The 22,313-nt window shown below is 45.9% G+C and overlaps 1 protein-coding gene across 1 annotated transcript; it reads left to right on the forward strand.

The window, feature by feature from the left end:
* The first annotated feature begins 1,328 nt into the window (after window positions 1-1,328).
* MCM10 (minichromosome maintenance 10 replication initiation factor) lies at window positions 1,329-21,725 on the forward strand. Its single transcript, XM_068400539.1, has 20 exons — window positions 1,329-1,348; window positions 2,579-2,631; window positions 3,454-3,774; window positions 4,541-4,645; window positions 5,236-5,370; window positions 5,886-6,060; window positions 6,856-7,021; window positions 7,790-7,957; window positions 9,351-9,467; window positions 11,028-11,227; window positions 12,245-12,345; window positions 13,393-13,494; window positions 13,600-13,717; window positions 14,642-14,870; window positions 16,396-16,555; window positions 17,232-17,350; window positions 18,188-18,301; window positions 19,450-19,595; window positions 19,804-19,846; window positions 20,226-21,725. Exons 2-20 carry the CDS (start codon window positions 2,625-2,627, stop codon window positions 20,307-20,309), a joined length of 2,610 nt encoding a protein of 869 aa, XP_068256640.1. The 5' UTR covers window positions 1,329-1,348; window positions 2,579-2,624; the 3' UTR covers window positions 20,310-21,725.
* The last annotated feature ends 588 nt before the right edge of the window (window positions 21,726-22,313 follow it).

The following is a 22,313-nucleotide window of genomic DNA, read 5'->3' on the forward strand; positions in this document are numbered from 1 at the left end:
GGGTAGGAAGGCTCTGCGGAGGGATCTGGACAGGCTGGATCGATGGGCCAAGGCCAATTGTACGAGGTTCAACAAGGCCAAGTGTTGGGTCCTGCACTTGGGTCACAACAACCCCATGCAACACTACAGGCTTGGGGAAGAGTGGCTAGAAAGCTGCCTGGTGGAAAAGGACCTGGGGGTCTTGATCGATGGCCGGCTGAATATGAGCCAGCAGTGTGCCCAGGTGGCCAAGAAGGCCAACAGCATCCTGGCTTGTATCAGCAATAGTGTGGCCAGCAGGACTAGGGCAGGGATCGTCCCCCTGGACTCGGAACTGGTGAGGCCGCACCTCGAATACTGTGTCCAGTTCTGGGCCACTCACAACAAGAAAGACATTGAGGTGCTGGAGTGAGTCCAGAGAAGGGCAGCAAACCTGGTAAAGGGTCTGGAGAACAAGTCTGATGAGGAGCAACTGAGGGAATTGGGGCTGTTTAGCCTGGAGAAAAGGAGGCTGAGGGGAGACCTTATCGCTCTCCAACTATCTGAAAGGAGGTATTTAAAAGACGAGTAGATATGGTGCTTAGGGACATGGTTTAGGGGTGGACTTGGCAGTGCTGGGTTAATGGCTGGACTTGATGATCTTAAAGGTCCTTTCCAACCAAAACGATTCTGTGATTCTATGATTTTACATCTTGGAACGCTAGCCAGAAGACGACGAAAGGAGTATCCCGGGACACAAGGACTTCAGTCAGTGGTCTGTTTAAAGCAAACTATTTACTGTTGTTTAATGTAGATCACCCTTGGCTGAAATATGAGTTTTAAGATGTCTTGAAGTAAACGATGCTCATTATAATACTAAAAAGCACGCCCACAGGTCAAAAAGACCCTTGCCCAGGTGAAGACCCTTCCCCTGAGCATGCATAGATAATATAAGAATGACTAAGCATTTACGTTAATTGTAATCAGATATATATTATGTTATGCAAATAGAGGGGTGATGTCATGTAATTCTTTGTGTATAAAAAAGGTAACGGGGATTTGCAGTAGGTGTGCTTGAGTTGTGGACCCTGCGCAGAATAAATACGATATCTCTCCTGAGGGTGCGAGATTGGTTTATCGCATTGCACGGCGGGCACGGATCCGCTTTTTGGACAACACCTTGGCCCAAACCCCACCGAGCCGCCGCCATCCCCCGCCGCGACCGCCCCCAACCCCGCCGCCCGCCCACAACCAAAATGGCGCCGGAGGCGCCTCGGCTGCCAGCACTAGCCGCCGCCGCGCGCACCCCGCCGGCGGTGTCCGCGCATGCGCGGGAGGGGGCGGGGCCGGGTTGGAGTTTTGGCGGGTGCCGGGGAGCGCGCGGGCGGTGGTGAGTGGGGCTGTGAGAGAAGGGAGGGGCGGGGGGCGATCGGGGGTGCGGGGGGCCCAGAAAGCGATCCCCGGGGACAGAGGCTGCGGTGAGGGATCGGGGACCCAGGGGGATCCGTGCAGGAGGTCGGGGTTCCCCTGGGTGCGGGAGGCGGCCGAGCGGGGAGGGGAGCCGTGAGGGGAAGGAGGATCCCCTGGTGAGGGCTGGGTGGATCCCGGGCAGCGCTGAGGGAGAAGCGGGGATCCACCGGGGCCAGGGATGGGGATCCCGCGGCTGCTGTGGGCCCCGGGGAGGGGGGCGGCGGCGGGTACGGCACAGCCGAGCTCTGCCGGGCCTTGGGAGCCCGGGGCTGGCCGTCGGGAGGAGGCAGGGGGAGATCCCGGCGTGACCCGCCGCGGCTGCCGGGTGAGCCCCCCGGACCCGCTCGCAGCAGGCCGGATCCCTGGGCCGGCGTCACCAGCGGGACAGCGGGGCCCGGCGCGGTGCTGTGGTCACTAGCCACGCCTGCTCGTGTGTGCGCTTGAGTTTTGTTTTGTTCTTTGCTGAAAATTAATTTTCTGGAGCAAGAGAAAAGAGAGAACTGTTAGAAGTGGAGTGTATGGGCGAAACAAAACCGTCTGCAGCAGGAAGACCTGTAAGCACAGAGTCAGAGTTTGGGTTTGAGAGCAATCCATCCCCAGGGGATTTCTCTTCTGTTATCCAGCCTTCCCCTGGCCATTTGTGTGTGCCTGTGCTGATTATTTTTCATGGCCATGTGTCCATGAGATGGAGGAGCTGTGAGAAATGTAGAAAGTATGCTTTTAAGAATAAGAACTGTGTTGTGAGGAGAGAGCGAAACTCTGCTACCTTCTTCCATTTTCATATGAAGACTGAATCCATTTCAGAAGATTTGCTTTAGTTAAATGCTAATTATGATTATAGTGCAGGACTGATGAGGTGGAAATGGTTATTACGAGGAGAACATGGCAGGCATTTTTTAAAATCTGTGTCTGTTATAGGCTTTTTTCTAAAAGTAATGCCCTTGTGCTGCAGTGAGTTCAGCATAGGTCGGACTTTTGATGTATAAAATGTACATGGAGATTTTAAATTTAGTGGAACCCTGATCTGCATCTGTAAACAAGAATAAGCTGGTGGTTTGCAAATCATCAAATAAGGAGCCCGAACGCAATATGTATTTCTAGTTGAGCTATATCTGTTTTAACCGTATCAATGTTGTTCTCCCCATAACAGAGGATATTTTTCCTTGAGGGGCTCTTGAAGAAATCCTGGAGAAATCATGGACGGTAAGGCAGAAGGTGCTCTTTTACTTTCAGTAGGAAAGTTGTCTTCTGACCAATATGTTAGTTAATAAGTTCAAGTGTTTGAAAAACTTGGTAAAAGTTTTAGCAACAGAAATTATGTTGCACTGACTTCACTTGCAGAGGCCATTGAGGTTGCCCCTTGCCTTCATTCTTGTCACCTTTCTGTGAGGCTGCTCTGTCTTTTCCCTGGTTTTGTTTTCTTCAGCAGCAAAGTCTAAATAAATTTCTTGTTTAGTTCTGAATGTCGGTTCTGCTCTGTCTGTCCCATTCATCTCTCTTGCTACTTGATTGTCTTTTTTCCATTATTTGTCCCTTTGATCCATGTTTCTTCATTCTCTTGCCTCCTTGAGCAAACCATATCTGAGAATATGCCTTCTTGCCTGCCTTGCATCTTCCTCTTCACCTTCCATTGGCAAAAGCGACATGGGTGTCTCTGTAGAGCTCCTGGCTACACCTTTACAGATCCCCGGGCTTTTCTTTGTAACAGCAGCTGTTGTACAGGCAGCTGCATAGGAGGAAAAGCCAGTGCTAAGTAGCCTGCAAGTTTTCTGCTGACTAGCCAGCCTGAATCACAAGATCACAAGCTGAGGGTGTCTGCAACCACATTTCCATCCGACCAGACAGCAGGAAGCTGCTCTATCTTCCTTCAGCCAAAGCTGAAGTAGTTTTTTAAAAATGCCACTTGCTGTTCCGACTTAGTTTCGGTTGTCATTAGCTTGTAATTAGAGTATCTTGGATGGTTTATTCCATGGCAGCTTTCCTCTAAGTGGATGGAAATAATGCTGAGTTTAATTTTTGCCTTAGCTGATGATGACTTGGATCTGTTGGCCTCCCTCCTGGAAGAAAGCGAAGCTACCGAGGAGAGGAAGTCTCCTGAGGAGGAAGATGCTCCAGAGGATGAGGGGGGAGAACCAGATGAATACGATGAGCTCTTCGATGCAGAAGATGATGCGTCCTACACTGAGGAGGTCGATGCTGAGGACAGCATGATTGATGAGGAGAAGGAGAACCTTGCTACGCTGTTCGGAGATGTAGATGACCTGCTGGAAGAGGAGAAGGCAGAGGAAACTGTCCCCACTTCAGCTCCCAGTCAGGGAAAAGAGAAGACCAACCAAGAACTTCAAGGTTTCTGTGACAGCACTTTTTATCTGTTTTATTGTATATGTCTTGTCTCTAGAGAGCTAATGTGCAGAAGGTAGGGCCTGCTGCCTCTCACTTTAGGATGGTCCCCAGAGGGGGAATACAGAAAGTCCTTGTGAAAGTTTCTAAGTCAAATTTTCAGTGCTCAATGGCCAAACTCACCAAACCTCTCTTCCCAAAAGAAAGACAGAGGACTGAAGTAAGCCAGGGAGGCAAAACTAGCTCTGGTGAGCAGGATAGGGAAGGTTGCCTATGTACCTGTGCCTTGTCTGATGAAGAGCAATGTTGCTTCAGTCTTCAAGGCTGGTGTCCTGGCATCTTTCACCAGCACAGCAATCCCTTCACACTCAGGACTTATGGGCAGGAGGTTCTGCCATACCAGTCAGTGTGGAAGCAGAGCTGGCCACTGAGCCTTCCTGTGTCCAGGCCGCATATTTGATTATATTGGAGGCATTTCTTTGTAGTAAGGAGTGCAATCATCAGCAGGAAAGATATGTGTAACACAGCAAGGAACATACCATGGTCAAGTAAAATACTTATATGAGAGAAGTCAGCTCCAGGCTGTATGGAAAAGTGTCCCTTCACTGTGAGCTACGTAGACTCAAGTAAATCTGTGTTGTGGCTCGAGTCTTTGTTTTCTAAGTTCCTATGATGTAGTAAAACTGCCAGACTTCCAGGGATCTCATAAATCCCTGTTTGCAATGGCTTCCTGCTGTTTTCATTATTATCCTTTTTCTCCTCTCTTTCTTAGCTGAGCTGAGAAAATTGCAAGAACAGATGAAGACATTACAGGAGCAGTTACAAAAGACTGCTATTGGGCAGCAATCCAGTTCAAGCCCTGAGAAGAAAACCCCTGGTAATGAGGCTAATTAAATGGGCTTATGATTTCTTGGGCTACCAACGTGCAATTTATAGGCAAGACTCCAGATAATCCTAAAGTGGGCACTGAGTAACAAGGACAAATGGTAGTCTGGTGTATTTCCACACAGGTTGGTTCCTGCAGCTACAGCCTAAATTAATGAGCTGCAGTTTTGGTATCTGCATTGTGGGTTGATTCTACATGGAGCAGCTTCCATGACTGAGGTGCTCTAGGGTCTTCTGCTGCAAGTGTCCCTTCATACTGCCAGACATTGGTACACCCAGAAAACACAACTCTGTTGCTGTAGCACATTGGGTGTCGTAATGAAACTACGTGGGAAAACTGAAAAGCAAGAGGATGTTCCTACTTTCCATAGCTTTGTGGTTTCAGTGACATCCAGAGTTTTTGGTCATCATGAGGAAGAGGCATTGGGGCTTTTCTAGCTGTTGCGTTTCAGATGCTGGCAACTTAGCTGAAGGGCTTCTGTGTGGACTTGTTATTCAGAGAATTACTTAATTTGGAGTAATTCTTAGTGCTTGAGTCCAGATCCTAAGATCTCATAAATATTTTTTCGTTTTCTTGGCCAGGTAAATCTCCCTGTCCACCCTTAAGGGAAAGGAAAGTTCAGAAGCTCCAGGAGTCACCATGTTTCTCAGCCCAGCTGGGCAACCCTTTACCGCCAGCCAAGCGAGGAATCCAGAAATCAAAAGCATCCTCAGCAGGTACCATTCTCAGTCTGCCTTTCACTGAAACACAGTGGACTTTTGTTGAAAGCTTGTCTAGTTCACAGCAGTGGTGTAGACACATCCGGGATAGTTTTACGCTAGTCGGTGCACCAGTAGCTGTCTGGTCACAGCGGAACAGAGCTCACTAGAGTTAATTGTATTGTTTGCAATGGCTGCTATGCTCTGTACCGCTACAGTTAACTTGGACACTGACAGCAGTCTAGCTTGCATCTGTGTATCCTACAGTTTAGCTTGCCTGGAAAATTAGAACTGCTCTGGGAAGCTCCTCACCAGGCAGAACTCTTCGCTTGAGTTACATGTGACTGATCTGGAGCTCTCAGTTCCCAGATGACTGGGAGACCAGTTCAGTACAAATAAGACAGTTTTACACCTTTTTCTTAAGTGTGTTATATTAGACCCCTGTCTCTGGTCAGGTGTAAGTTAGTGTTATTTTTATTTAGAAATTTTCTTTCATTATTAAGATTTTTTTCTTGCTTTTTTTCCTGCTGAAGAGAACAAGACTCCTCCTCCACGACAAGTCCTCAGTCTGGCGTTCCAGCCTCTCAAGTCTGCAGCAGGGAACACACCCAGTAGGGTGACCAGAGAGAAGACTCCTCACATGCCTACATGCTCCAGTGCAGCAACTCAGTCAGTGTCTGTGGAAACGTTCTCAGGACTGAGGTTAAGGTCAGCAGCCCAGCACTGAGCTCTGTCTGGAGACATCACCCTCCAGTACTGGGAGAGAAGACTCAATCAGTCCCATGTCCTGTGGTGCTAGTCACTCAAGTGGTGTGCGGAGGACTGAATTTCTGATTTGCTGTATATACATCGTTTAACCATGTCAGATTAGTCAGTTGTCATTAGGGGATGTAACACAAAGCCACAGTATTGGCTGGTTGATCAGTAGATAGGTAACGTTGACGTTTGGCTTAGTACCATATTTCTATTTTCACCTTTGCTCTTTTCTAACAAAAAAAAGCTATCACTTTATTAGCGCTGCCTTCCCTGGGATGTCCTCAGTGGTGGAGCAGGGAAGCAGTGAGCGTGTGCAAAGCCTGACTGTGCTCCAGTTGACCAGATTTTACTCCACACTAAGATGCCTTGGGAGCCACTCGCGATCCCCATACTCGATATGGCCACGAGAGGTCTCTGAATACTCACAGTGTCTTTCCTCACCAGAAACCATGCTGGATTTCCAAACTGTGCTCAGTCATTCCTGAAATAAGCAGAGTTAATGCAGGCTTGGGGCTAAGTTGCAGTGCAGCTATTTGGACAAGAACAGCGTGATCAGTAGCTTTCTGATATTTGTACAGTGTCCTGATCCAAGGGGTTTTGTTTCATGTGACCTCAGGGTGAAATAAGGCACAGAGGCATTTTGCAACAAGACGTAGTCTCCCCAGGAGTATGCTGGATGGTTTTGATTGTATCTGTCCATTTATGCCAACGGATGTGCTTTCTTTTACATGCTTTCTCTTGATCTAGAAAACCCCGGGTGTCTTCGGCTGAAATGGACAGGAAAATGGCTAACCGGAAGCTCATCCGACTGTCCCAGCTGAAGAGCAAACTGGCTGCAGAGAATTTGGAGGAAATAGACTGGGTAACATTTGGAGTCATAGTGAAGAAGGTCACTCCTCAGAGCACAAATAATGTAAGTAACTTTGTTGTATCCCTTGCTCGGTTCAAGTGAAATGCTGGTCTTCTTTCCTGAGAAACTAACTAGGTCTTCAGCTTAATCAGAGAACTCCATGTAGTTAATGAAAACCTACTGTATTAAAGATCTTGGCTTGTGTGGTTTCACGGAGTAATGCTGCTTTTAGCCCTCAGGTTAAGTCCTTAGCTTATCTGGTGCAACTGTCCCAGACAGTAGCATTGGCTAATGCAACCATGGCATAAATCTGTCTTAAATCTGTTCATCCACTGTTATATGTTAAAAACCAGTGCGAAAAAAAGGACTGTGACTCTCAGTCTTTCTAGACAGCCCTCTTGTTTTGAATGTGCCAACACATTCTGCTTCCATTGTTTCCCTAGAGGACATTGTGTCCTAGATGGTGTACATGTCCTATAGAAAGTCATTGATGAAACAGAGATCTGGATATGCCTCAGTTTTGTTTGTTCAGTGGGGTGAAAACCTCTTTATTCAGCAAGCAAGAGTGCTGTCCACCTTTAATATGAGGAAGATTGGTGGTAGCAGTATTGTTGTGCTATTTTGACCTTTAAGAAACCCAGAACTGGCTGTGTGGCATGGCTGGAGATGTTGTATCTAACCTCTGCTGAGGTTACAAATTGTGCTTTTCTAAATCAGGAAAACCCAGAGATGAGGGGAAAAATCAGAGTAACTCTTTAAAAGCAACAGCAAGAGGGGCTGCAGTCAGTGTCCCTTGCTGAGAGCTGAAAGGAAAGCGAGTGTCTGTTGCAGGGCAGAACCTTCAGTATCTGGCGGCTGAATGACCTGCGGGATCTCAATCAGTGCGTCTCACTCTTCCTGTTCGGTGATGTCCACAAAGAGCACTGGAAGACAGACCAAGGCACAGTCATCGGGCTGCTCAATGCTAATCCTATGAAACCTAAAGAAGGCTCAGATGAGGTGAGAGGATTTTTCACTTGCCTGTCAGCTGTAGATAAAAACCCATAGCTGAACTTCTTCATATCTCCTCAAGATTTAGCTTTATTACACATGTTAAGGCTGAAATTACAGCAGTCTGCCTAAACAGTTTGAATTACATTCGGATATTTGCGTGGTGTATATTTGCTCCTGGCCTTCTGGAAGGCTAGACTTGAAGCATCCTATTAAGCATCTAAAACCAGAATTTATTCAAGTGTTTAATCTGCTCTCGGTAGCAGTTGGCTCTTCCACAGATGTAGGGAGTGTATTTTCATTTCACTTTATTCAGCTACTTCAGTGCAAAGCCTATTTCAGCCTAGAGGTCTCTCAAAGCTGAAAAAGGTGGGGAAGCTCATTTCTCTCTTCTCATTTAAGCATGAGATATGATTGCAAAATGTTTCCTGATTCGAAAATCATGACTGAGAAGAAGCAATATTTGATTTATTAAACAAACTATGTATTACGTATAGTAAGTTAATACATGGTAGTTTGCTTGCTTAATCAATTAACTTATAAACGCAGAACATGATGAATTACTTTTCTGTATGTATCAAAGCATTTAAGGTGGCTTCGTTTTGCTAATAAATTATTCTTTTTCCATATCTTTTTAATTGCACTGTAACAGAAACTGGTTTTACTGACTTCTGTCAAGGGGAATTTCAATCTAGTAGCTGGTGATGTAGTGTTTTGCATTTTAAATTCTCCAAATGGAAAAATTAAGAATCCCATTAATTGTCTATTAAGCTGTATAATTGCTTAAATTAACATGAGTAAGCAGTAGAAAGTCCTGTCGGTGAGTAGCAAGGCATACCAGATTTAATGTAAGGGCTGTATTTCACTGTTAAGAATGGCTCTTCTTAGCTAAAATGTACACATTTAGAACTACATTAAAACTGACTTCTCAAAGTGTTTCTTACCTACAGACACAATTCCTAGGATCTTTGGTTGTGTGAAGTAGACACTCTTCTTGCACAGGAGTCAGTTTTGATTGGACCTAGACATATGGAGAGGGACAGAGCGCTCTAGTATTTCTCATCTTCCCATCCACTGCCAAATGTGGTTGCCATGATGGTGTCAGAGCCAAGCAGATGTACAGGAGCATCATTTATAGCACAGCTAGATCTGCTTTTGCTGGTCCTTGGTTTCCTGAGGCTCTGAGCATAGAAATCCAACGTCCTTCATCTCTTTCTGGGAAAGAAATTAACTTTTTTTCTTTTTAACTGAGCCTTTTCTAAATCTGATCAGGACATGTGGCTTAAACTAGGCCTGCATTTTAAAACTGTGTTGTTAATACCAGAGGTACCAAACTGGACCAGAGCCAAACCAGTGACATTGAGAGAGAAGCCCATCCAGGCATGTTCTGATTTCTTTCTAGGTGTGTCTGTCTGTTGACCATCCCCAGAAGATCCTCCTCATGGGTGAAGCTCTGGACATGGGCACTTGCAAAGCCAGGAAGAAGAACGGTGATCCTTGTGCACAGATCGTGAACCTGGTCTGTATCTCAGTAGTCAGGACATCCTTAAGCTGTTGGTAAAAATCTGGCTGCTGATTTTGTACTGATGCTCCGACTCTTTAACTTGTTTCTGGATCTTGACTTGTAACTAATTAAAGTGGGTAGTGAAGCTGAGAAATTAAACCCAGAGGAGCCGCTCCTGTGACAGCACTGTAGCAGCAGCACGGTAGTTCCCTAAATGCAAAGCTGGTGCTGCCGTGGAAAGAGGTAGTTTTGACCCATGACTCTCATCATCTCCACACCCTTTCGCTCTCCTTTGTGCCACTGCAAGCTTCCACACACTGCACTGGAGAACTCATCCAAGGTGAAACAATAGGAGGTTTCTCTTGGGGATGGTTGTGTATTTTGGAGATGGTTTTAACCCAAGGAGTTCTCTGGTCCAGCGTGCCCACAAGCTGCCAGAATATTTATACTTTAATATGGGTGTTATGGTTTAAAGCTGGGCTGGCTATTAGCTGAAAGTAAAAATCACTGAAAGGAAAATTGGTTCTGTTCTAGTCCAAAACAGGACATTGGGGCACCAGAGATGAGAGGAAAAAGGTGTTGGGATTCTTCTTTTAGCGGCAGTACTGACTTGTGCTAGCTTAAAGGACTTGTGGACTATGTCACTTCATGGCTATGGTGATGCTGTGATACCTGAAAGGAACCAAGTCTAAGTCAGAAGGGTTATTGCTAGTAGGGTAGCACTTAGAAGGAGGAGAGGAAACGAAGGCATGAAGAACTGTGGAGGAACTCAAAAGTGTGTGGAGTGGGAGGAAGACAAATGTAGAAGGTACTTGTAGCAAAACAAGGCTGTGATTGCACATCCTCTCCAGGATGTGGCTGCGCCCAGGGCTCTCAATGTCAGTGAGATGTTCCAGTGCCATCTGGAGCAAACTGTAGATGGCTGTCTGGGAGAAGAACCTCGTGAAGGAACTGACTATCTGTGTAATTATTGACAAAAAATGTCTGATTGTGGAATAATTGTAGTTATACAAATCTGAGGCAGATTAATATGAATGAGAATTGAGGGGTTTTTTTTTTTGGTAAAAAGTTAAAGAACACGCTGAGTGAGTGCGTTTATGGCACTGCTGTCTCTGACTGGCAGGCTCACTATCTTCAGTTCCAAACTCCCTCACATTGACTCTGAAACCTGATGAATTAATTTGAAATGAGTGCATGAAATGTCTTGTTCTGGCGTTAGTTTTCCTTTGTGTTCACACCAGTAAGAAAATTGCACACAGTTCAGAGTCGAGGACAGAATCTGGGCAAGAGGACCTGGGACATGAATTGACTTGAGCCAAGGAATGGCCTTAAAATTCCTGGGATGGAGGAAGTCCTTGACACAGAGGTGTTTTTCCAGTGATTAATATGGGCAATTTTAGTTTTCTTTTGCATTGCTGGAGTGTGGGCATATGTTTGCTGAGTTGGTCAAATGCTGGAGTACTACAATAGAGATGTTACTTCAGTTTAGCCGTGGAAGGATACATATGGGCGAGGGGAATGAAGTAAATTGTAATTGCTGGTGTTCTGCAACAGGCTTCTCCCATTTCTTTTCAGAACGACTGTGAATATTGTCAGTATCACATACAATCCCAGTACAAGAAGCTCAGCTCGAAGCGGGCAGATCTGCAGTCCACCTTCTCTGGTGGCCGCATTCCCAAAAAAGCTGGTCGGAAAAATCCCAGTTTGAAGGAGAGGCTGTGTCAGGATGGGTTTTACTATGGAGGTGTCTCTTCAGCAGCATATGCGGCCTCAGTGTAAGATAAACCACTTATTTCCCTTGCTTTTGAACAGAATTTCCCTCCCATATAGAAGTGAGCCTGAAGCTATCTCTAAGGGGGTCTATTTAGTTAGAGATCCCTTTGATTTAACTACATTCACCAAATAGGAATAAATGCCCCATGTTTGGTGTAATCCTCCTGGCCCCATGAGGTAACAGAGCTGCTCTTTGGTAAGAAAATTTTAACAATCAGCACCAAGATGTGGTAAGGGGTGTTTTTACCTCTAAATTAATACTGTGTTTTGAAGCCAGGCAGCATTGTGTTTCAGTAGATGAAATGAACTTTGTCATGAGATCCCAAGCATTGGAGTCCTCGAGATGAGTATTTTTCAGTGCCATTCCCTTACCGTATTTTGTTATGGCTCATTGCATTTAATCCCAGACTCAGTGTATTCTGTATTTCCTCCTCCTCTCTTCCTTGACTGAAAAGATACAGTATCATTATGCGTTAATAAAGAGACAGTAGTACACCCTGTGTACTATTAAGTGACCAAGGTCAGTAGATCAGTATGCGTCTCATATCTAGCGTGGAGGGGCCAGATCCTTCATCCAAATCCCCCTGAAGGCAGTTGTGGAAAGACTTGAGTCACAGCTGGATCAAGCCCTGTGCTGGCATGCAGCTTTCATTCCCTTTCCACTGCCCTCTGATAACTCGTGTGACTCCACAGTAATGAAGCAATTCCGGCCTCCTCTCCATCCCTGGAACTAAATGTGAGCAAGGCTTAGCCATGACCTATGTTTAGCGTTCTCTCAATGCATAGGAAATACATATCTCAACCCAGGGAGAAATGGGAGATCCTAAACATTGTGCTAGCGTTTAGATTTAGATCCACATTCTTCCCAAAGACAGACAGATGACAGCAGAGAGACACCAGTTTGGATTAAATAAAGGGTGGCTGGAATTCTGTTGAAGCACTGAGCTAGCGTTTGAGCTCCTGTCCTTGCTCTAAGCATGGCAAAACTCTGATGTTCTGGTTTTGTTTCCTCTTTCTAGTGCAGCAGCTGCAGTACCGAAAAGGAAGATTCAAACCACTCTCTCCAATCTGTTTGTGAGAGGAGCTGATGCAATTGTCCAGGAAACCAGGCGGAAAATTGGTACCTAACTACCCATGTAGTCTCTTCACCCTCCAGATATTGCCAGCTTGATGCGTAGCTGTGTCCCAGGACCCTGATACTCGCTGAATTAATCTGGCAATCGGTTTGCTACAGAGATAGCCGTTTGCAGGCTGCTTTCTCAATTGATCAGAACTCCTCTTCCCTCTTGAGATCGCAGCCGCAAGGCAAATGTAACTAAGCAACTGTGTAGCTCCATGCATCTATTTTCATCAGTGCCCCTGAATTAAGTCTCCTGTTCTGTCTTTGGACGGTGACAGAAGATCTTTGCCAGATTAATGGGAATTGGAAGTTTTTAGAACTTTGAAACAGAGAATTTATTTTATTTGATTAAAATAAATTACTTCTGTCAGTCTTGAGATCTTCCAAGGAATACTAAGTATAAATCAGTCGGGTCTGCAATGCAGGGGACCTCCAGAGTACCCAGCCTGCTTCTAGTGCTTTTCTTTTGTGATTTTCAAAGGATGTTCCTTCCATAGCCTTTGGGATGTCACCGATCTTCTCTGCCTCCATTTAGTTTCTGTAAAGCACTTAATATTGTGCCCTCTTTATGCTTGGTAGAGAGCAGATGACAGATTATTCAAACTGTGTGCTTTAGATGCCACTGAGATGTCTTATTCACATGTTTCGGTTCCCTCAGTTGCCTCCATTTCAGACAACATAGTGTGTGTCCTGTCTCTAGCTTTTAGCTGTTCTTAATTCTCCCCAGATTAGATGTGGTGGCTGCAGGGCTTTCAAGCATTCTAAAAATGGGAACGGTGGGAGCACCACAGACAGCCCAGGCCGGCAGGGAACTGACTGACTGACTGATGAAGCTGCTGAAGGGGTAGAAATGTCTTCATGATATGTTCTGTGAGGATAAGACCTTGGGCAACCAAATATAACATAGAAGTTGGCCTTGCTTTGGGGGTGCTCACTCAGGTGACCCGCAGGGGTTTCTTCCAACCTAGACTACTCTACATCTCTAAAGCCAGGTCTGCTTCCCTTCCTGGCTCCAAATCTGTTGGATTTCTGCCTCTTCTGCTCCAGGTGCAGCAAAGAGACCCATGCAATGTTCTGAGGAATTCAAGGAACTGTTGGCACAGCCAACCTTTGGAGCACGAAACCTCTGCAAACACTGGACCAAAGCAGGTATTGTCCTTTTGCCTGAAGGAGAACCCACTCCTGAAAACACTCAAGCCCCTTTGAGCAAACATTAGTGGCTTTTTGTTTTGGTTTGGTTTGTTTTTTTCCCAGATGCTGAAAAGAAGCATGGGGCAAATTTCCAGTCTGTCTCTGCTTCAGCACTGCTCAAGCAACAGAAACAAAAATTGCTGGAGGCCAGAAAAAAGCGATCTGAAGAGATTCAGAGACGGTAATACATACTGACTTTCACAGGAAGGGTTCCATTATTGTGGCCCTAAGTATAACTGTGGAGGTGTTTTGCTATTTTAGTAAAAACTTCATTCAAATAGAAATACCCCAGTGTTCAGTGGAGAACCAAATGCTCCAGCACAGTGCCCAGCAACTGGAAGGCATGATGGGAGGAGGCTGATTAGAGTAGGGAACTGGGGTCGGGACTCCTCGTTCTGTCCGTTGCAGGCTTGCAGGGTTCTGAACCTTAAGATTTGCCAAGTGTTTTGTGCATATCTTGTTAACAAACCTAAGAAGAGCCTCTTAAGGGCCACCTTGGGTGAGACAGATTGGCATAGCCAAGTAGCCTCAAAAGGCTCAACAGGAGCCAAAACAGAACCTGAAGCGGAATAATAAGACTAGGCATAATCATGATATTACCCCCAAATACTCTTCCAGCCTACAACAGTGTGTATTTCAGGGACTTTCCAAGCTAAAGGTGGTGTTTGTTACAATATCTCTGAAGGGACTTTTTTTTTTTCCCATGAAACTGTCCAACCTCCATCATGACCTGTGGAAACCTAAACATTTATGTGACTCTTGTGACAAAGAGTCCCCCTGCTTAACTACCTGTTCTGCAAAGAAGCCCATTTTTCCAAGTGCTTTCACTTCCCACTTCCCAGCTTCATTTGATGCTTCCCTCTGATTTTAGTTTTGAGAGCAATTGGTCACTCCTTCTTCAAGTCACTCTTGATTTTAGTGACCCACTGAGTTCCTTACTAGTCTTGTTTTACTCCTGAATGCCTAAATTGCTGCATGTTTTTCTAACAATAAGAGGCCATTTAGTGAAAAATAACAGCCTGCATCCCTTCCATTCCTCTGTTTCTCAAACCTTTCTGTCTCTGACTTGTGTCCCTATTTCAGTGGATTATTCTTGTTTTACAAGGTTTCTCCAGAACACAAGTAAAGCCAGCAGCCCTGCTCCACCATCCTCTTCCAGACAGTCCTCGCTCCATTCGCCAATGCCTGGGGCAGAGTTTCCCAAAGCTGCAAAAATATCAACTCCTCAAAGGCCCAGGCTGGGCACAGGCTTCTCAGAAGGAGAAGATATCCTCTTCTTTGATGGATGTCCACCTCCAACACCAAAGCTAGGCAGCTTGGCAGAAGCCAAAAAGGTAACAGCTCTTTGAATCTTTTCAGTATTAAGAAGGGGAGGTTAAGGGAAATTTGGTTTGTTGTAGTAGAGGAGTCTTTGATAAGATTAGGCCAGCTCAGTTCTGATGTTAGTGAAGTTTCTGGTACAGTACACAAGAAGCCTGTTCCTCACAGCTGTCAGTGCTACCATCTTGCCTGTAGTCAACCTCCAGAGCAGTGCAACAGCTGCTGAAGAGGAGCCTGTGTGTGATGTTCGGCCACAAGAGCTGGTGTCTCTTGCTTGATAAAATCCACCTGAATTGGTCAAAAGTGAGTTGTTATGATCTGTCTCATGTGTGTGATGCTCATGAGCTCACTCTTGACCTTCTCTGAAGGCAAGCATCACTGAAGCCACTGACACAACTGGCAATTTCAGCGAATGCCAGTTGGGCATGGACAGAGGACAGCAGCCTCTGGGGATGGGACTGGGGAAAAGGAGATGGGGAGACAGGGTTTCTCATTTAAGTCATGAACCTGATGCTAAGCTTTTTTTGGTGAAGAAACACTTTTTTATGCATGCTGGCAGCCTCTCTGAGTAGAACTGACTCCGTTCTTCATGGCATGAACCATGTCTGTCACCTCTTGGGCAAATTACCTTTGGAGAGCAGTTTGGAGTAGCTGTGTGTCTGTCCTTGTACTCTGTTCTTCATGAAGGTGGGACAGAGCTTCTCTGTCCCCTAGTGGCTGCTCTTTTGCTCTTATGTTTTGAGGGTTTGGGACATCTTAAAGCGTCAGGTTGTTGATAGGTCCTGCACCAGGATGAGAGGTGCTGAAGTGATTTTTACAGAAGAAAGGAGAGCAAGGCCTGTCATTGATTGTTTTATAAGCATGAAAATGCTTAAGTGCTTGGAAGGGGCAGGGGATTTGTGCTGAAAATCCCTGGAGTGCTAAACCGTGCGTGTTTGTTCTTTGGCATTGCTAGTGCCGTGTATTGTGGGTGTTTTCTGTCTGCCAGGTAAGCAACAGGGAACTAAAATGGTTTAGCTGTGTTGGGCCATGAGTTTGGACAAGTTTGGTGTCTAGCCAGAACAGACTGCATCTTTCCTTGGCACGTAACTGTTCACATGTTTGTCAAAGAAACTTCTCTTCCAGCAAGGAAGAAGGAGTCTTAACATTTTGGGAGTATGGAAAGGAATAGCTGTACACAATTTTCTATTAGTTCCCAATTATTACCAATTTATGTGTAAATCTCAAGTGATTTGATTCCTCTGGAAAACTTACTGAGTTGTGAAGCAGTTAAAGCACAGCTGCAGAGATATCAAGCCTGGTAACACCCCTGCAGGAGTGATTTTATGGTTTAGAAAGTCACAAGAGGTTGGGTGATGTGGTGAATTAGATGTACAGCAGAGCTGGGAATTTTGTTGGCCCTCTCTTCAGCCAGCTCCGTGCTTAGGCCAGTGGATCTCGTCTCCTCAGTCTGACAGACTTCCTCTGCTACTTCTGGAAGAAGGAACATGGGAGCCAGAGCAGTCACCAACATATTCACTGCTCTTTCCTCTTTTCTAGCTGGCTGCAATACACCGACTACGAGCAAAAGGCCAGATTCTTGCTAAAACTGACCCGAACAGTGTCAAGAGGAAAAGAGCTGATGTTGACAATGTCCTAGAAATTGTTGAAAGAGTTGAGAAAAATGTTGCTCAGCCACAGGGTACAGAAGCAGAGAATGGTATGTAATGTTAGCTTCTAGAATAGAAAAAAATATTATTATGTTCTGCTGAATGGAGCACTAGTTGCTGCGTTCAAGTCTTAATTGCTATGACAAAGAGAGGCCAAGTTAGGTCTGTTTAGAACTTGAAGGGTTTGTTGCAAAGGCTAAACAATCTCTAACCCTGTGGAGAGTGTAAGATGTAATCTGATAGCTCCCTGTCCTCATCTCTGTTCCCTTTCCTCCAGCACTTGAGCATCTGCTATGCATGGCTGACTTAACCAAGGGAAACCAAGAAATAGTCCTGCTTGTGAAGGTATCTGAGTTTTCTGTGGGAACTTGAGTTTACCTGCTGGTGATTTACTGTGTGATCTTGGACGAATTGCTTAATCCCTTTTAAAGCTTCTCCATCAGTCAGGGAGTCAACACTGCTCTCTCCCCTGGGAGTGATGTGAAAATTCCTAGTACAGTACTTTGAGGGAAGATGCAGTGTTATTTAAAGAAATGCTTTTATTTTTTCTGAAACCATATTTGAACTTGACTTCATTTTCTCCTGAACTATGAAAGGCTGCTGTTTGACCTGAACATCTGCCTGAGAGACCTGAGACTTCCAAATCTCCTGCAGTGGTCATACTTAGAGATCACAACCTTGTTTTGAACTTGGCTTCTGTAGGACTGAGCCTTTTTGTCTCCCTAGATATGGATGAGCTGGAGCCTGCCCAAAAGAAAGGGCGTGAGCAACTGGCCTATCTGGAGTCAGAAGAGTTCCAGAAAATCCTGAATGCCAAGTCCAAGCACACAGATGTCCTGAAAGAGGTATGACCTCAATCCAGCCATGACTGAGGACTCAACTAGGGAGCTGTCTGAACTCATAATGATTTCAGCAAGAAGCAGGCACCCAAACATGTCATAGGCACCAGATCGGCCTGATGAGTAGGGTCGGGGGTCTCTGAGCACACAGGGCTCAGTGCCTGCAAGTCAGCATTATTGCCATAGCCGTGGTAAGGTCAAGTTCCCATTGTCTTTTTTTGCTGTATTTGGCAGAATCAGTGAAGTTTCCTGGTTAGTGGATGATCAAATAAATCTTGCATTAAAACCAAATTAGCCATGTGCCTATTTTGTCCCTCATTTCTTGACATCTTGGCCATGTAAAGACAGCTGCCACCTTCGTCTGGGACTCATGTAAGTTGTGGAGCCTGTGATATGCCAGCAGTTGCCCTGAAGAGCCAAGAGGCTGAATTTCTCCCATCGGGCTCTTTGCTGAGCATATTCCCGGGGGATACAGGACCTCCAGTGGCACAGGGCTCTTGTCTTGGACAAGTACTGGTATGAAGTCCTAGTTGTTTTAAGGTGTTCCGAGGAGTAATATTTTGGCTAAGAAACAATTCCATGATTACATCTGCCTACCTGGCTTCTCCCTGCATTGTCCTCTTAGGTATGTGCTTATTTCGGTAGGACAGAAGCGGCTCATTTCAGTGTTGGTGTAGCACAGCACATACCAAATATCTCTTGCTTCAAAAAATCCAGTGTTTCTCTGGCTCCCAGACTGCAGTCTACTTCAAGCAGGCCCGGTAGTAATTTGCCCTAAGGCCATTTATGGAGTGGCTTCTCCCATCTTTGTCTCCCCACAACCCTTTTTGTGTTCCCTGACAGGCTGAGGCTGAACTGCAGGAGCTATACTTTCAGCCCCTGGTGAAAAAGGAAGAACTGGAAGAGAAGATGAGGAACATTAAAGAATTGAAATGTCGAGTTGTGACTTGTAAAACGGTGAGTAAAGGGGAGCCAGGGTGACAGCAGGGGAGTGGGGCATGGATCGTACAAAATGATGCTGGACCATCCTGCAGACTCCCCATTAGTCACTCACTCGGCCATGGTCCAGTGCAGGGGTCATAGAATCATAGAATCGTTTTGGTTGGAAAGGACCTTTAAGATCATCAAGTCCAACCGTTAACCTAGCAGTACCAAGTCCACCACTAAACCATGTCCCTAAGCACCACATCTACTCATCTTTTAAGTACCTCCAGGGATGGTGACTCCACCACTTCCCTGGGCAGCCTGTTCCAATGCTTGATAACCCTTTCAGTGAAGAAATTTTTCCTGATATCCAATCTAAACCTCCCCTGGCACAACTTGAGGCCGTTTCCTCTCGTCCTATCACTTGTTACCTGGGAGAAGAGACCAACACCCTCCTCGTTACAACCTCCCTTCAGGTAGTTACAGAGAGCGATAAGGAGGCTCAGGGGAGACCTTTTCTCCAGACTAAATGGAGACAGTTTCGTTCCTTACAACTGTTGCTGAGAGCAGCCCGTGCACTGAGCGACATGAAGACACTGGCAAGGCAGGCTTTAGTGCTGTGCTGAACATCTCAACTCAATGCTTATGCCAGCGGGTTGCTTAGGTGTTGGTGTCCCGAAAATATTTATCAGTTTCTTTCCTGCAGTGCTTTGTACCAGGACCCTCAGTTCCCCATATTAGGTGACAAAATAAGCAAAGTGCCTTGAAAACATAACACTGGGTGGGAATCTGCTATCTGCATTTCTAGGGACCTTGCCATCAGGAAGAGAAGCAGAGCTTTGTTACTATCCTAAACATGCTGAGAGGAAGGGGGCAGTTATCCACCATTCCCAGAGTTTCAGCCGCTGCTGGACTTGCCCTCTCACTGCCTTTCCTATCTGTTTTGGGGCTTCACAGAGGGCCCCTGTGTGCCCTGTGAGGTGCTGGGAGCAGGGCCACAGGGTGGTGGCAAAGAGGGGGGGATGGCATTAGAAGGAGCAGTGACAAAGCCTGGGGCGATGATCTCAGAGTGGTGGGCTCCTCAGGATGGGAGAAGTCAGAGGTGCTTTCCTCCGGATGTTCAGCTGTCGCCAGTCTCATGCTGGTGAAGCACTCACAGCTTGCTCTCTCCTCCCTGACAGTGTAATTACACCTATTTCAAGCTTCTGGAGACGTGTGTGCAGGATAACCACGACTACCACTGGCATGATGCCATCAAGCGATTTTTCAAATGTCCTTGTGGAAGCCGAGCTATTTCCCTTGACAGGCTCCCAAAAAAGCCCTGCAGGTAAGAAAGGAGCCTCGTGAAATAGTGACGGGGGCTGTTCTGCTGTCCCTTCACAAGGAACGTGTTGGGATTCACGTTATGTCCTAAACTGGGAACGGTAGCCCTTGTGCTAAGCAGTGTGGGGAAGGTGTGGGGCTAATTTTGGACCCCCTTGTACTGTGCAGCAAACCCACCACTGTGGTCTTCACCTGCCATCTTCATCTTTCAGTACCTGTGGCCTCTTCAAGTGGGAGCGAGACGGGATGCTAAAGGTAAGAGTGAGCCGGCAGTTTCTGAGCGCTTCAGCACTCTGCTTCTCTTGGTACTTTTGTCCCCAGCTTTGCTTTAGTGCCCTTACAGCTGCCAGCAAAACCAAGCAGCTCTGCATTTTCTCAGGTACATACAGGTACCTTCAGGCTGTGTTTTAGTGGACCTTGTCTTCTTGCTTTCTGTTCTTGAAGCTTTGTTTTAATTAACTGTGGAGAATTTGCTTTTGACCAAAGTTGTAAGCATTCAGAATGTCAAGGTTCCTAGAGTGTCTGTCAATATTTAATCAGGTAATTTAGCCTTACCACAACTTCTGTCAGAAAAATATTTGGGAGACATCTTACCACACGTTGAACTTCTTTTCTCCATGGTTCATGTTTCTAGGAGAAAAAAGGTCCGAAGATTGGTGGAGAAACACTTTTACCAAGAGGAGAGGAGCAACCAAAATTTCTCAATAGTCTTAAGTGACCTGGAGTTGATTTTTTTTCATGACATAAGGGTGGATTTCTGTGTCTAAACCACACATTTCTTTACTGGAATGCCACAAGGATCCTGGTTTTAGGGATGAATGAGCAGGGGAATCAATTCCTGATGAGAAGGACATCCACAAAGTCTCCACCAGGCCACTGCATGGATATTCAGCTTTGATCTTTTTAAAATTGACTAAGACTGCATATGAAATACACATTCATGCCTGTTCTTTCTTACTAACAATTTGTTGACAAGATTTAACCTAGAAAAGAGACATTTAGGGCGGAATTTGTACCAAGAAGTCCCTAGGAATCCCACAGTTTGTTGAATGGCTGGTGTAGAGTAACCTCGACAGAATTTAAAGTGACAAATCATCATGAACTGGGAGGATTGTTGATTCCATAAGCACTTGTGAAGTTAATAATGTGCGTAAGTGCCAGCCTGTCAAGGTTTTTCAGCTGTAGGCCAAAAAGGGATGCGAGAGGCTTATACCACAGAGCAGTCTTCATTGGCTCCAAAATTACTCACTTTGAACCCTTAAGAGCAGATATCAAACAGCTGAGTTGTGTTCTTGGCTTATGCATTAAAAAGCCCTTCGGTGGGTTTGGCGTTGCAAGGCAGCGCTGCTGCAGACTATCAGGAGCTCTTTTGAACGCCCTTTCCCTGTCACACAGCCCATACTGGGTTCCCAGCACCATCCACACTACAGCACCTTTATGGCTACAGACCTGCAGCTCCCACTTTGAAAAGCATTTTAAGGAATCTGGCACTGATTTGTGAGTGGTTTTAAAGAGCTGAGCGATTACATTTAATAGCTTTTACTTTTTCTGGCATTTTAAATTTTCCTGAAATCTTTCCCAGCCATCGCTGACACAGCTGCCTGGGGGACAGTAACTGTCTCAGACCAAGCAAGACGAGATCTCCAAGGGGTGGCTCCTGAGAAGGGCTGTCTTCATACAGATGTTTTTCCAAAGCCCATCTCTGTAGGGATGCCTGTGGCATTTGGCCAGCTTTTCCTGGACCTGATCCTTCTGCTGCCCGTAGCTCATGCCCAGTAGGATCACAGGGTATTTTTAAGTGCCTAAAACCACTAGTACCTCGGTGATTTGGTGAAACTACCACCAACAGTCTCACGTGTCCCAGTGGCCTTGTCGATACCTCTTTTGGTTGCTTGCACAGGGGCTGGAAGAGAAATAGTTACTTCGTTTGAAGCAACTGGACAGATTTACCTCAGTATTCTGCAGCCCTCATCTCTGCTGGTGCTTTTGGTGGGCAACCTTGCTCAGCATGTTACATGTGTTTCAGTCTTGTGTCAATACCATGTGATGGGTTGGGTGTCACTGGTAAGTGGCTAAATATGTAACTGTGACATTGCTTGGTGTTGTCTCCTGTTGATTCCTCATTGGGAATAAATACAGCGCATAATAAAACACTCCCTGGGTTTGTATGGTATCAGTTCTCTGAGAAAGGACGATTTGCTTGCTCAATGTCATTTGCCCGACAGCTCGGTGCTGAATCACCAAAAGGAATTGGTTTGTGGTCCGTAACTCCGGCTGCTGTGCAGTTTTGTTACTGAGACCAGTGGGAATTTCTCACCCAGAGTCCACAAAACCAGCATGAAATTCCACATCAGTATCAGCCTTCAGCCAGCATGTTGAAAGCTTCAGGCTTTTTGCAGTTCCTGTCTCTTTGGCCAACGGGAAGGAGATTTCTGCAGAAATTAAACTGTCAAAGGTGGGGTAGTGCTTTATCTTCATAAATGCCCCCAGACTGCTATGTAGGAAAGGTATGTCCCTCCTTGGGAGCCAAGGGAGGAAGGCAACACGCAATTCATCCTTGTACGCAAAAATAGGATGAGGAAACCAAGGCCTGTTGCTTTGCTTAAACCCCAGCAGTAAACAAGGAGGGGAGGAGACTGATGTAATGGATTTTATGTGCCTCATTCTATTTTTGGAGATACTTTTCTTGTGCCAGAGATGGCTCCAGCCCAGCAGAAGCAGG

This window comes from Nyctibius grandis, chromosome 5 (assembly GCF_013368605.1).
Source record: "Nyctibius grandis isolate bNycGra1 chromosome 5, bNycGra1.pri, whole genome shotgun sequence".
NCBI lineage: Eukaryota > Metazoa > Chordata > Aves > Nyctibiiformes > Nyctibiidae > Nyctibius > Nyctibius grandis.

Coding starts and splice junctions, on each gene's coding strand:
- MCM10 (XM_068400539.1), top strand. Junction 13,495..13,599: donor CAAACACTGGACCAAAGCAG/GTATTGTCCTTT, acceptor TTTTTTTCCCAG/ATGCTGAAAAGAAGCATGGG. Junction 19,847..20,225: donor AGCGAGACGGGATGCTAAAG/GTAAGAGTGAGC, acceptor TCATGTTTCTAG/GAGAAAAAAGGTCCGAAGAT.